The 11,908-nt window shown below is 42.3% G+C and overlaps 1 protein-coding gene across 1 annotated transcript; it reads right to left on the reverse strand.

Moving 5' to 3' along the window:
- Window positions 1–7,259: 7,259 nt before the first annotated feature.
- On the reverse strand, window positions 7,260–10,271 carry LOC124676531. Its single transcript, XM_047212570.1, has 5 exons — window positions 10,158–10,271; window positions 9,974–10,063; window positions 9,627–9,884; window positions 9,320–9,543; window positions 7,260–8,206 (listed from the first exon to the last, which is right to left on the reverse strand). Exons 2-5 carry the CDS (start codon window positions 10,061–10,063, stop codon window positions 7,420–7,422), a joined length of 1,359 nt encoding a protein of 452 aa, XP_047068526.1. The 5' UTR covers window positions 10,158–10,271; the 3' UTR covers window positions 7,260–7,419.
- Window positions 10,272–11,908: the final 1,637 nt, after the last annotated feature.

Consider the following 11,908-nt stretch of genomic DNA (forward strand, 5'->3'; position numbering starts at 1 on the left):
TTTGTAATCTCAATAGCTTATAGCACGTAAAGCTAAACCTATTATGAGAACTACCCCATGAAGAGAAATGCAATATCACTATATCAAATTACAAACTTAATTACTGATATGTTTAATACTTTAATTAGAAAAATTGTTCCAAAAGTTGACATAGTGTGGTTTATACATCCATTGTGTAAGTTTTATTCAGTACTAATAAAATGGATAATTAAGTATTTATATCATAGGCATAAATCAAAAAAGAAAATGGTTGAATAAAAGGAAAAAAAAAACCAGAAAAATCAAAGAAAAGAGATGAATAAAAGCGCTATCAACAGCGTTCGAACTTATGACCTGCTACTTAACAAATTGCTTGGACATAGCAGACAACCAATTGACCTGGGAACTTTTCAAGATAAATAAATATAATGAAGATGTACATTCAAACTGAAGAACTACCCTCAACACCCCTATATTCTGAAGATCGGACCAACGGTCTAACCAAAAGATCTACATCTAATGGTTTTGGTGCACTTAAACTATTTAGGTTTTAAAAACTAAGAAAATACTTTTGTAATCTCAATAGCTTATAGCACGTAAAGCTAAACCTATTATGAGAACTACCCCATGAAGAGAAATGCAATATCACTATATCAAATTACAAACTTAATTACTGATATGTTTAATACTTTAATTAGAAAAATTGTTCCAAAAGTTGACATAGTGTGGTTTATACATCCATTGTGTAAGTTTTATTCAGTACTAATAAAATGGATAATTAAGTATTTATATCATAGACATAAATCAAAAAAGAAAATGGTTGAATAAAAGGAAAAAAAACCAGAAAAATCAAAGAAAAGAGATGAATAAAAGCGCTATCAACAGCGTTTGAACTTATGACCTGCTACTTAACAAATTGCTTGGACATAGCAGACAACCAATTGACCTGGGAACTTTTCAAGATTTATCTCTGACGTATTTCTATATAATCTATATGTAAAAGGCTAACTTAGAGATTTTGGGCCCCCAAAAATTTGAGGCCCTGTGCGGCCGCACGGGCCGCACTCCCATGGGCCCGGGCCTGGTTGGAGGGGAGAGAAGAGGAAAGAGAATGTGAGTGGGTTCTTAGAGCAAGTACAATAAGTCCTAGTCAGCTGGCTATAAGGATTAAAATAATATATTGTTGCCTAGTTGGAGGAGAGAGCGGAGGAGAGAGAAGAGGAGCGGGCTCTTATGCAAGAGCCAGCTCTAGCACGTGCTCCTAGCCACTATGTGAGAGTGAATGATGGGCCATACACTAATAAAGTAGTACAATTTTATAGCTCACTATTGTACATGTTGGCTCTAAGATGACTATAGATGACATGGCACTTGACTTATATTCTGGCACTTGACTTATAGCCAACAGTTGGCTCTACTGTTAAACTTGCTCTTATGCAAGAGCTAATTCTAGCACGTGCTCCTAGGCAAGGTGTGTCAATGAAAGGTGGATCATCTATTGAAAAAGTAGTACATTCTTATAACCAACTATTATACATGTTGACTATATGTTGACTATAGATGACATGGCATCTTGCTTATAGGGTTGTACTATTGGAATTGCTCTTAGGATATCCAACAACTGAGTGTCCCTCTATCAATGCACCAAACTGAGCCGCCGCTGCCTCGAGGATGGAACTCGCGTCACTAGGTTGCAACCTCCGCCACCGATGATGCAGACTGTGGCGCGCAGATGTAAACTCCCCAACATCGAATCTTGCCTGCTCCGGCGCGGACGACGAAGAAATCGCTGAGAGACGACTTAAATCGAGCGCGGAGGAGAAATCGGCAGGAACTGCAGAGGACGGAGAAATGGGGAACGGTTTGTGTTCTCTCACCGTGGACATGCAAGTGCTAGGCGTACACGCGGTTGTTTCTCCGCGCTCTGGGCCCGGACCGCACCGCTTGACGCGTCGGATCGCCATCCGATGGCAGAGAAGCCCGACCTCGCTGTAAGCTACAATCAGGTCAACCTGGAATTTGATTTCCCGTTTCTTGTCCGCTGAATTGGTGTGGACTGTTGCTTTCTCGAGATACTGGACAGAAATTGAGAGATGATTATATCCATTTAGAACTTGCTTGCATTTTCGTCTCCTCTGTTTCGCATTTTTTTTTATAGAATTTCCTCTTATTCTTCTCTAGATGCAAGAGTGCAGCCAATGTTGTATTCCACAAGCGTGCAATATATTAATTTGATTTTTTTTTGTATTTTAAGGTACACAAAAACGACAAAAGTGTGGATCTGCGTATGCATATTTTAAAATTTCCAAATTTATTAGATTTTCCATTTTTATGTAGCATAAAATATTAAAAAAAAATACATTGTAGTCTTGCATGCTTGTAGGTTACAACATTGACTCTGACCAGATTTTTTCACAAACTTACATGATATTCAAATCATATATTCGTCGTGCATGTAAATTTGCCCTTTTAATACAGTTGCTTGCAATATCACATCGTAGCAACGCTAGAGTATTTAGCTAGTAGCCCCAAGTATTGGAGATGGTAGGTACTTTTTTTCCCTGGAGAAGCCACCGCAAGGCGTTACCCTGCAACTATGAATGGAGTTTTCATTGCTGGCATACGATAGGCAGCATACATCAATATCTATGCCAACGCTCGACTAACAAAGACAAAAGTACAAAACAGTCCGTGTAGAAAGGCTCTTGCTTGTGTGCTACTTTACTACTTCGTAGTGGACTTCTTTTTTTTATAGTACTCCCTCCGTCCATAAATAGATGCCAAACATTTATTTAAATTCGGATGTATCTATACACTAAATCGTGTCTAGATACATTCAAATTTAGACAAGCTTTTGGCATCTATTTATGGACAGAGGTAGTACAAAATATCTTTTATTGAAAATGAAGCCAGGATAAAAGTGTAGCAGTGTAGCATGCGACTTGCGAGGACGTGCAGAATGTAAACACCTAGCTAGTTTACATTCTAAGATGCAAACGGCACAAGTGAAACAACCAACAGGAGCCTACAGCAGGAACCAATCGGTATTGTCGATGAGAGACTGTGGCGCCGTTCGTCATCGGTCTTCAAGCCGGCCAAGCTATGCGCAGTAATTCTCCCCTCTTGATGTTCAGCAGTTGCAGGTTTCTCTCCAAGATGCGCAATCTCGATTCCTTGTACAGAGGCGCCCAACTTCTCAGCACTGAGGTAGCACGATCCCATACCAACTAAACTTGTCCATTGCTTTCCCTGAAAACAAATATCATTCCGAGACTTCCATAAGGACTGTAGGAACGCAGCAGTAGTAATACTGTGAGTGAAGTCTTTGGACAGCCAAACTTGATGCAAATCAAGTATATTAGACATATGAATTCCAAGGAATAAATCTATAAGCATAACCCAAATCTGTCTAGCCACCACACATTTAAAGAACAAGTGAGACACAGATTCAGTTTCAGCACAGAACAAGCAAGTTTGATCATCGACATTGCAACGTTTTGCCAAATTATCCCTCATTAACAGATGGTTTAGAGAAAGCAGCCAGAGAAAAATCTGAACTCTGCAGATGTGGAACCCAAACACCATCATTGATAAACTTGTAAAATGATTTAACCGAGTAAGAACCCGAAGCCTCAAGGCTCCACTGCGGTCTGTCCTTTCCAACAGACAAAGAAGAAGATCCCAGCAAATCACATAATTCCCTCCAGCGGGACATCACGACACCACTAAAACAACGCCGGAAAGATAAGCGGATGTCAGAACCGACAATGACATCCGAAATAACAGCCAAAGGCTCATTGCAGATCGAAAATAGATCACAGGAAAGAGTTGCAAGAGAACACTCACCCAACCACGTGTCTAACCAAAAAAGCACACTTTGTCCATTTCCAACTTTCCAACAAAAATCAGATTAAATCGAAGGGGCAACCCACAATAATCTTTTCCAGAAAGGTGAAGAAGAGTTATCAAGAGCCCAACAAATAGGAGATGTATTATATTTAAATTTAAAGGGCGGGCCTGGTGCAGCGGTAGAGCCTCACCGCCTGTGACCGAGAGGTCCCAGGTTCGAGTCGCGGTCTCCTCACATTGCACTTCGTGAGGGTAAGGCTTGCCACTAACACCGATCACCCCAAAAGAAGTGTGACATCTAGAAATAAATTGCATTTATAGCCCATTTGGGAAACTTAATACTAGAGCAAGTAGGTAGGAATACTAGCAATGCAAGACTTAATTAAAATCAGTTTTCCTTCATAGGAAATCAATTTCCCACTCCAACCAGAAATTTTCTTGATGGTATGATCTATAATTGGTTAATGCAATGGCACACAAGATATTTAAATGGGAACGAACCTAACTTACAACAGAACACTTGAGCAAACTATTTAGCAAGACTATCATCCAAGTTTATAGTCATCAGATCACTCTTATGATAATTGATTTTCAGCCAGGACAGGGACTTTCAAAACAAGTGATAACCCATTTGAGAATCCTAGCCTTATGGATATCAGGTTTTAAGAAAAGGATGGTTTCATCAGCATATTGAAGGTTGATAACACCATTTGGTATAGCCTGAGGGAGCAGTCCCTCAATCAGGTTATTCGCCGCCGCCTTACATAGCATTTTGGTGAAAACCTCAGCTATTAAGTTATAGAGAATGGGCGACAAGGGATCGTTTGCTTTAACCTTTTCCAGCAATGAAATATTCACTATTTTGGTCATTAAATCACACACAAAAGGAACCACCAACAAGTATCTTCAATACCAAATCTATGATTTTTTTCCAAACACTCTAGATGATAGCATCTCTTTTAAAAAATCCCAATTAACACGATCGTAAGCTTTTTCATAGTCTAGTTTCATAACTAGACCAGAAGAATGTGATCGATGGATTTCACGAATGAGTTCATGAGCGGAAACCACGCTTTCAAGGATAAATCTGCCCCTTATAAAAGCAGATTGACGGGTGACACTAACCACAGGACCAATCCTATTAGTCATGAGTTTATAGTAAAAAAAAAGGAACAATTTCCCAAACCAATAGGACGAAACTTTTTCAACTCTCTTGCATCTGGTTCTTTTGGAATAACAGTGGCAATGGAAAAGTCCAACCTAAAAAAATCCAAAGAACCCGACCAAAAATCTGCGGCTAAAGCCATAAAATCTTTTTTAAAACCTCCCCAAAAAGTCTGATAGAAGAGATATACCATCTGGTCCCGATGCTCCATTTGCGTAAGAGCCAAAGATAGCAGCCTTTATTTCCTCTTCGGAGAAAAGACTTTCCAATAAGTTATTCTCAAGACGAATATTTGGTTTCGCTTTAGAGCCAAAGAGGTTTTTGTAAAACTCACTAGCAACTGATAACATTTCAGGGGCAGTGGTCACAGGACCAAAGGGGCCATCCAGAACGGCTAACTGTTTTTTTCACCTGTGTTGGTTAGCCACCTCATGGAAATAAGTCGTATTTCGGTCCCCCTCAAGCACCTCTTTCTCTCTCAAACGCTGGAAGGCTTTGGTTTCTACCGCCTTCCAAATGCTATCTAATTCATCCCTAATCTGGGACATTCTTTCCCTATAGTTTTGGTCCAGCCTATTTTGTTCAGAGAAAACATCAAGAATATCAAATTCTTGAATTAAATCTTTCTAACGTTTTTCAGAGCTGCTTCCACATTTGAGTTCCAACCTTTGAGATTTCTCCTTAACCTCCTACCTTTATACTGCCAAATATCAATGGTCGAAGTGAGGAAAGCGGGAATGGGAGCTGTCCAACTTTTGGTAACAAAAGGGACAAACTCGGGTTCACTTAACCACCACTTTTCAAACCTAAAGAACTTCTGAACAAGAGGAGGATTGATCCCAAACTCAATAATGAGAGGGGTATGATCACTACCAGATTTTGGAATTGCTCTCACTAAGGAGAGAGGAAATTTATTATTTCAATCAGTAGAAACGAAAAATGTGATCAAAGGTAGCCGAGATTAGATTTTCTTCGTTATTAGCCCAAGTGAAACTACGATAAGACATTGGGAGATCTATTAAAGCCTACTTATTCATCCAATCATTAATAAGAAGGTAAGTTGATGATCAATATTACGAGAACTCTTTGCAGATTCATTAAGAACTAAGTTGAAATCACCCCCAACTAAAGAAGAAAAAGCACATTGCTCCATAACCAAATGAAGTTCAGCAATGAAATCTATTTTGTGTTCTGCATAAGCTGATCCATAAACCACAACAAATTGCCACATAAAACCATCACACGCATTCTTCACCACTGTACAAACACAATATTCATGGAGAGAATAACTAAGAACTTCAAACAAATCAGTTTTAAAAACAACTAAAATACCACCAGCGGTGCCTTTAGCCAGCAAATAATGCCAATTTAACTCAGAAGGACCAGCAATGGTCTTAAGAAAATTATTAGAGATAAAAAAAATTGTCTCTTGAAACCCAACAAAATCAATTTAATTGTTTAACAAGACATCAGCAATACTTTTGGATCTGCCAGGTCTACCAAAACTCCTCGGATTCCAAAAGCAACCTATCATGAAGAACTATGGGTTTTTCTACTACTATTGACAGTGGTCCCGCCCACATTATCAATAGAATCAGTTTTAGAGCCAGGGTTATTATCAAGCACATCCACATCCAAATTATCAAGAAGAACAATATCAGGATTTTGTTTAGCAAAATTATAAGATCTTTCATGTTCAGCATTTATAAGATCAGTAATGATCAAATTTTTATCTACTCTATCACCACCAATTTCTATATCAATAGCCTTGGTAGTACCAGATAAAACATGCGAATTCAAAACCGCGAAGGAATTACCTTTGAAAGTCGCAGGAATTTCAAGGTTTTGCTCTTTCCATAATGTCCCCCTTCCCCAAATTTCTCTTACTCAGTCTAGCAGCTGGAACCGGCCCCCAAACCTTCCTCTTAGCAACTTTCTTACGAGTAACACGACATGCATAGGGGAGAGAACATGGGCATGAGTAGGAGATACACCACCAGCAAGAGTCACGACTGGGTCAGAGAACAAAGTCCTATGAATGGATCCAGCTTCAATATAGGACGCCAGGTGAGCACCAAGAGTAAGTGGTAACACCATTAGGAACCTCAAAGGTTTCATCATCATCATCAGAATCCAGACCTAGAATTTGGAGCTTCTATGTCATTTTTGGCGGAAAGGCTTCAGATCCTGATCCTGAATCAGAAAAGTTCGACTGGGGGAGAGAAAAGGAGCAGCACGGCTCAAGCAAATCGTTGTTTTAGCAGCTTCTAGGAAAGTAACACCTTAGTTGGTTTCTGAATCCATTCCCAAGTGGTGGCACCATCACGGGTGCAGAGCTCTTGTAGTTCTCCCCAATAACCGCTCTTCTAGCAACCAAGTTGAGTCTGTAAAAACTGGAGCTAGTTAACTAACAGCCCTAGTACAACCTAGGAACCAAGCACCACGCCCATGAACTCAGGGTTATCCAGACGAGCCATTAATTTGGGGACCAGAAGAGCGTTGTATTTCAGTAAGTAGACCTGCTGGCCAATCAGAGCGTCCACAGTCGCTTGACCAAAGGTGCCATCCTCCTCCCGAGGGATATGCAGGACACAACCAACCTTACTCTCCAGGTTAACAAGCTTCTTCTCGGTTTTCGTCTTGTGCTCTAATATCTGATCACGAACCTTGAGTATCACAGAGTTCTGCGACAACTTGCCACCACCTATCCGAGCTTTCACTCTTTGCTCAAGCTGGATTTCACAGATCACCAATGAGAGAAGGTAAATAGCATCACATACAGAAGACCAATTGTGGATCACGTCGTCGTAACCATAGGGGAGGTCTTGACGAAAAAAGACATCGACATCGTCCTCACCAATGTTGTCGTCATCGATGTGCTCCTCATGCTCACCAACGTTGTCCTCATCGATGTGGTCCTCATGCTCACCGACGTTGTCCTCATCGATGTGGTCCTCATGCTCACCGATGTTGTCCTCATCGATGTGGTCCTCATCGATATTGACCACATCGTCAACATTGATATAGTCCAGGACATAATTCTGGAGAGGACCCAGCCTCTGTGCTTCCCCAACTATCACAAACAGAGTCTGAAATAGTCTTATTCCCTCAATGCTGATGCCTTGGTTTACATCGAATTCAACCAGGAAGTCAGTGATTTCCTCTAAAGTCTGGATGCCAACTGAGATCCCTGTATTAAGAGCTCTCCCTGTCCTGTTAACATACAACAGAGTTAATCTCTAGTATTAGACCAATCTTAATCTGTAAAAACTAGAATAGAAGACATAGTTTCGTCAGATGCGCATATTAAAAAGATCAGCTCTTAATTTTTTTCCGTATGTAGCTTTTGTATACAATATAAACGAAACTAACGAAGCGAAATAGATACTCCCTATCTTTCCAGATTTGGCATATAAATAACAACTATGATAGCAAGAGGCGCCTGGCTTTAAATAGCTATATTTCCAGTATATGGCTCAAGCCTGATATACTAACATCTTTCCTACTTATAAAGTATTGACTTGGTGGTTGTCCCTTCACTCTCTCAACCTGATCCTACAATAGAGCAAGGCGCGTGCCATTAAAGGGTACATACCTTGTACCTACACAGTATCATAGTATCGATTTCTATGTAGCGAACTAGCTCGACACAGTGTACCTCTGTCAAACTGAAACAATATTATATAGAAGAAAGACCAGAAAGAAAATAACAATGACCAGCCAAAAAGGATGAGTCAGCCCATAAACATGGAGACGTGAGGTAGCTAGCTGGTTAGCTGTCCTAATGTACTTCGTGCTTTTTTCCCCACATGAACGAGCAATGTCTCCGTGATACTCTTTCCTTTTCACCTCTAACAGTCCTGTTAATTACCAAAAGTAACCTTTCCCGTGGAGCCCATGAATGGTAATTTTCTTAGAGTCCATATGAAAAGCTGTTGTAGTAGCAGCAATAATCACATTTGGAAACTACTTTAGGCAATGTACATTGTCATGGGAAAAATAGATTTGTGTCCTCAATCCTCATCCAATGAATACAAATCTGAAAAATGCAAACAAAATGTGGTGGTTCTTGCAAAACAACCCTCAATTCTGCCCAAGGCAGGGCTCGAACTAGATTATACTAAGCCCAGTTGCCATGGAGCACCACAACAATTGTTTGACATGCTGAGACGATCTAGTTTATTGATCCGTAGTAGCTAAGCATAAATCTATAGCTAGTGTACCCAAAAAGGGCAAGGATTATCACTTATCTGCCTTCTGGACAAAAATAACCAACTACACACTCAGTATAGTATATGACATTAGCTAGCTAAGGATGGCACTTACATATCACTGTATCCAGACGAATATAGTGTTTGAATCACATCACCAAACAAGTGGCGGGGAATCTGCTTGGCTGTGTCCTTAAACGCAAACCACCGAGCAGTTAGAAAATCTGCATCATCTCTGATCACCCTCCAAGCAATGACATAGTTGTCAAACTCCCGAATTAGAAGCTCAACTCGTTGCCCACCCTTGGCTCTAAGCATAATGGTATGATAGGTAGTTTCCTACATTTAAGGCATGAGATTAGACATCAATGCAATATGTTAAAGAGCGAAAGTAAAAAAACATTTGCTGGGGAGACACTTACTGTTTCACTGCCCGGTGGTGTCACGGGGACATCACCTAACTGATATTGACCTAGTCGCATAACATTTCCACTGAATGAGGTGGTCTTTATTGATAGATATCGCTGATGAATCTGTTTGTAGAGGTCGCTCAGTTGAGTCCGTGTGGCATCATGGGGTAACCATGCATTTTCCAAGTTCATGCGATCTAGCAGAACTTGATTGTGAGGTAACCACGGATGGATATTCCTATCAGCAGGAACTGGAAACTTTGGAACGCTCTGCAATAGGATGGGTACGACTTGATGATAAAAATGGCATAGAACTGTGCAGGGAAAATCGCGTGAACCAGGGGCGGGTTTGTTGCTACCTCATAGGAAGTCTGTCTCTGGGCATCGACCCTCTGAAATGCCATTTCCATGACCTTTTCCTGCAGCCGTCGGGACACATTTTCCGACATCTGCGAACCCCCGCCACAAATCAGGACTAAGAACCCTAGTTAAGCAAGGGTAGAAGCTAAGAAATGCAATGCGCCTCTGAAATACTCTCCATACCTTGGATAGGAGCGGGGCAAGCGGGTCGGATCAAGGCGCAGCACCCAAGGAAACGGCTAGAGCCGCGACGGAGCGGAAGGGGGGCGGAGCAGCCCGGGAGGTGCCGCGGCGGAGGCGCGGAGCGGAGCAGAGCAGGTGGGGCGGAGCAGCCCGGGAGGCACCGCGGCGGAGGTGGGGCGGAGGCGCGGAGCAGAGCAGGTGGGGCGGAGCAGCCCGGGAGGCGCCGCGGCGGAGGTGGGGCGGAGGCGCGGAGCGGAGCGGAGCAGAGCAGGTGGGGTGGAGACGAGGTCGGATCGACTGAGTTAAGCCGAACCACGGAACCAGCCCATGGGATGAGCCTACGTCAAGAAAAAGCTCATGGGATGAGCCCGTAACTTTTTTTTTTTTTTAGGTTGGGGCAAAATGAGGTCCCGATGTGAACCAGGCCTAGGGGTGGAATCGAGCCGAGCCGGCTCGAGGCTCGGCTCGAGCAAGCTCAATGATTTTTGAGCCAAGCCTAGCTCGGCTTGCTGCATATAAAATTCTGAAACGAAGGCTTGGGCTTGGCTCGGTCATGGCTCGAGCTCGGCTCGGAAGGCTTGCGAGCCTTGCCACTGCGACACAGCCGTTCAACTCTGTTCTCGATTCCCCTCGTTTCTATCCCTATCGCATTGACTCGTTCTTCCAAATCCCTCACGCTGATGTTGGCTTAGCTGTCCGCCGCTGCTCTGCCGCAGTTCGCCGCCGTTGTCGTGCTCGTTGCCGCCCTGCCGCAGTTCATCGCCGTTGTCATGCCCGCCGCCGTCGTGCCTGCCACCGCCCTGCCGTAGTTCGACGTTGTCGCCGTGCCGCAGGTCGCCGTCGCCGCTGTGCTAGCAGGCAGTGCATCCTCGTCTCCGTCGCTAGCTAGCATGTTGCGCCTCTTCCGCTGGTCGTTGCTCCTCCAACGCTGTTGTGCCTCGCTGGCTAGCTATCAAACTGTTGATGTGAGACTTGAGAGAGAGAGATGCGCACCTGTCCTCTCCGTGGTCTAATCCGTCTCATAAATCAACCGTAAAAATAGTTCAGTAGTCAGTACCCTGGTTATTGTACTTGCTTTCACAATATGGTATCAATGAGGAAAAGATCTCAGTAGTACACCGAGTCAGAATAACACTGCTTGATAACATCAAACATCTTTGTATTACATGAAAAATTACATTGCTTTGCACCAAGACGAGACATTGCTTTGCAACAAAGACTTTTTGACTGCGGCATTGAGCAACGGCTCATGTTCTATGCTTGGCTTGTTAGACAATGTTATGGATGTATTAATGCTGGATTATTACTTATAATTGTAAAATGCTATATATTTAGCAAAGATTATGTCTATTTCTTTATTACATCGAGCCTTCGAGCCGGCTTGCGAGCTTCGTCGAGCGGGCTTGTCGAGCCTCGAGCCTTGATTAGAAGGTTTAGGCTTGGCTTGTCCGACCGTCGAGCCGAGTCGAGCCCGAGCCAAGCCTTATCGAGCCCGAGCCGAGCCTCAAGCCTTGAGCTTTATGTCCTCCGTCACAAGGAATAAGGCGCACACGTATTTTAAGACAAACTTTGATCATAAAAATTAAGCAACACAATCTTGATTATATTATATGTAATTAGTATCGTTGGATTCGTATTGAAAATCATTTTCTAATGATGCTAATTTCATACAAATAATCTTAATATATTTAAAGTAATTCTTGATCAAACAAAAAGCATGTAAAATGAGGACACCTTACTCCTTGAATCGG

Source organism: Lolium rigidum, chromosome 7 (assembly GCF_022539505.1).
Source record: "Lolium rigidum isolate FL_2022 chromosome 7, APGP_CSIRO_Lrig_0.1, whole genome shotgun sequence".
Lineage (NCBI taxonomy): Eukaryota > Viridiplantae > Streptophyta > Magnoliopsida > Poales > Poaceae > Lolium > Lolium rigidum.

What these genes read in the sequence shown, in the direction of transcription:
- LOC124676531 (XM_047212570.1), bottom strand. Translation starts at nt 10,063, where the DNA reads ATGTCGGAAAATGTGTCCCGACGGCTGCAGGAAAAGGTCATGGAAATG. An exon ending in AGAGACAGACTTCCTATGAG is followed by an intron (nt 9,885 to 9,973) that starts GTAGCAACAAAC and finishes ATCCTATTGCAG; the next exon opens with AGCGTTCCAAAGTTTCCAGT. An exon ending in TCGTCTGGATACAGTGATAT is followed by an intron (nt 8,207 to 9,319) that starts GTAAGTGCCATC and finishes GTATGTTAACAG; the next exon opens with GACAGGGAGAGCTCTTAATA.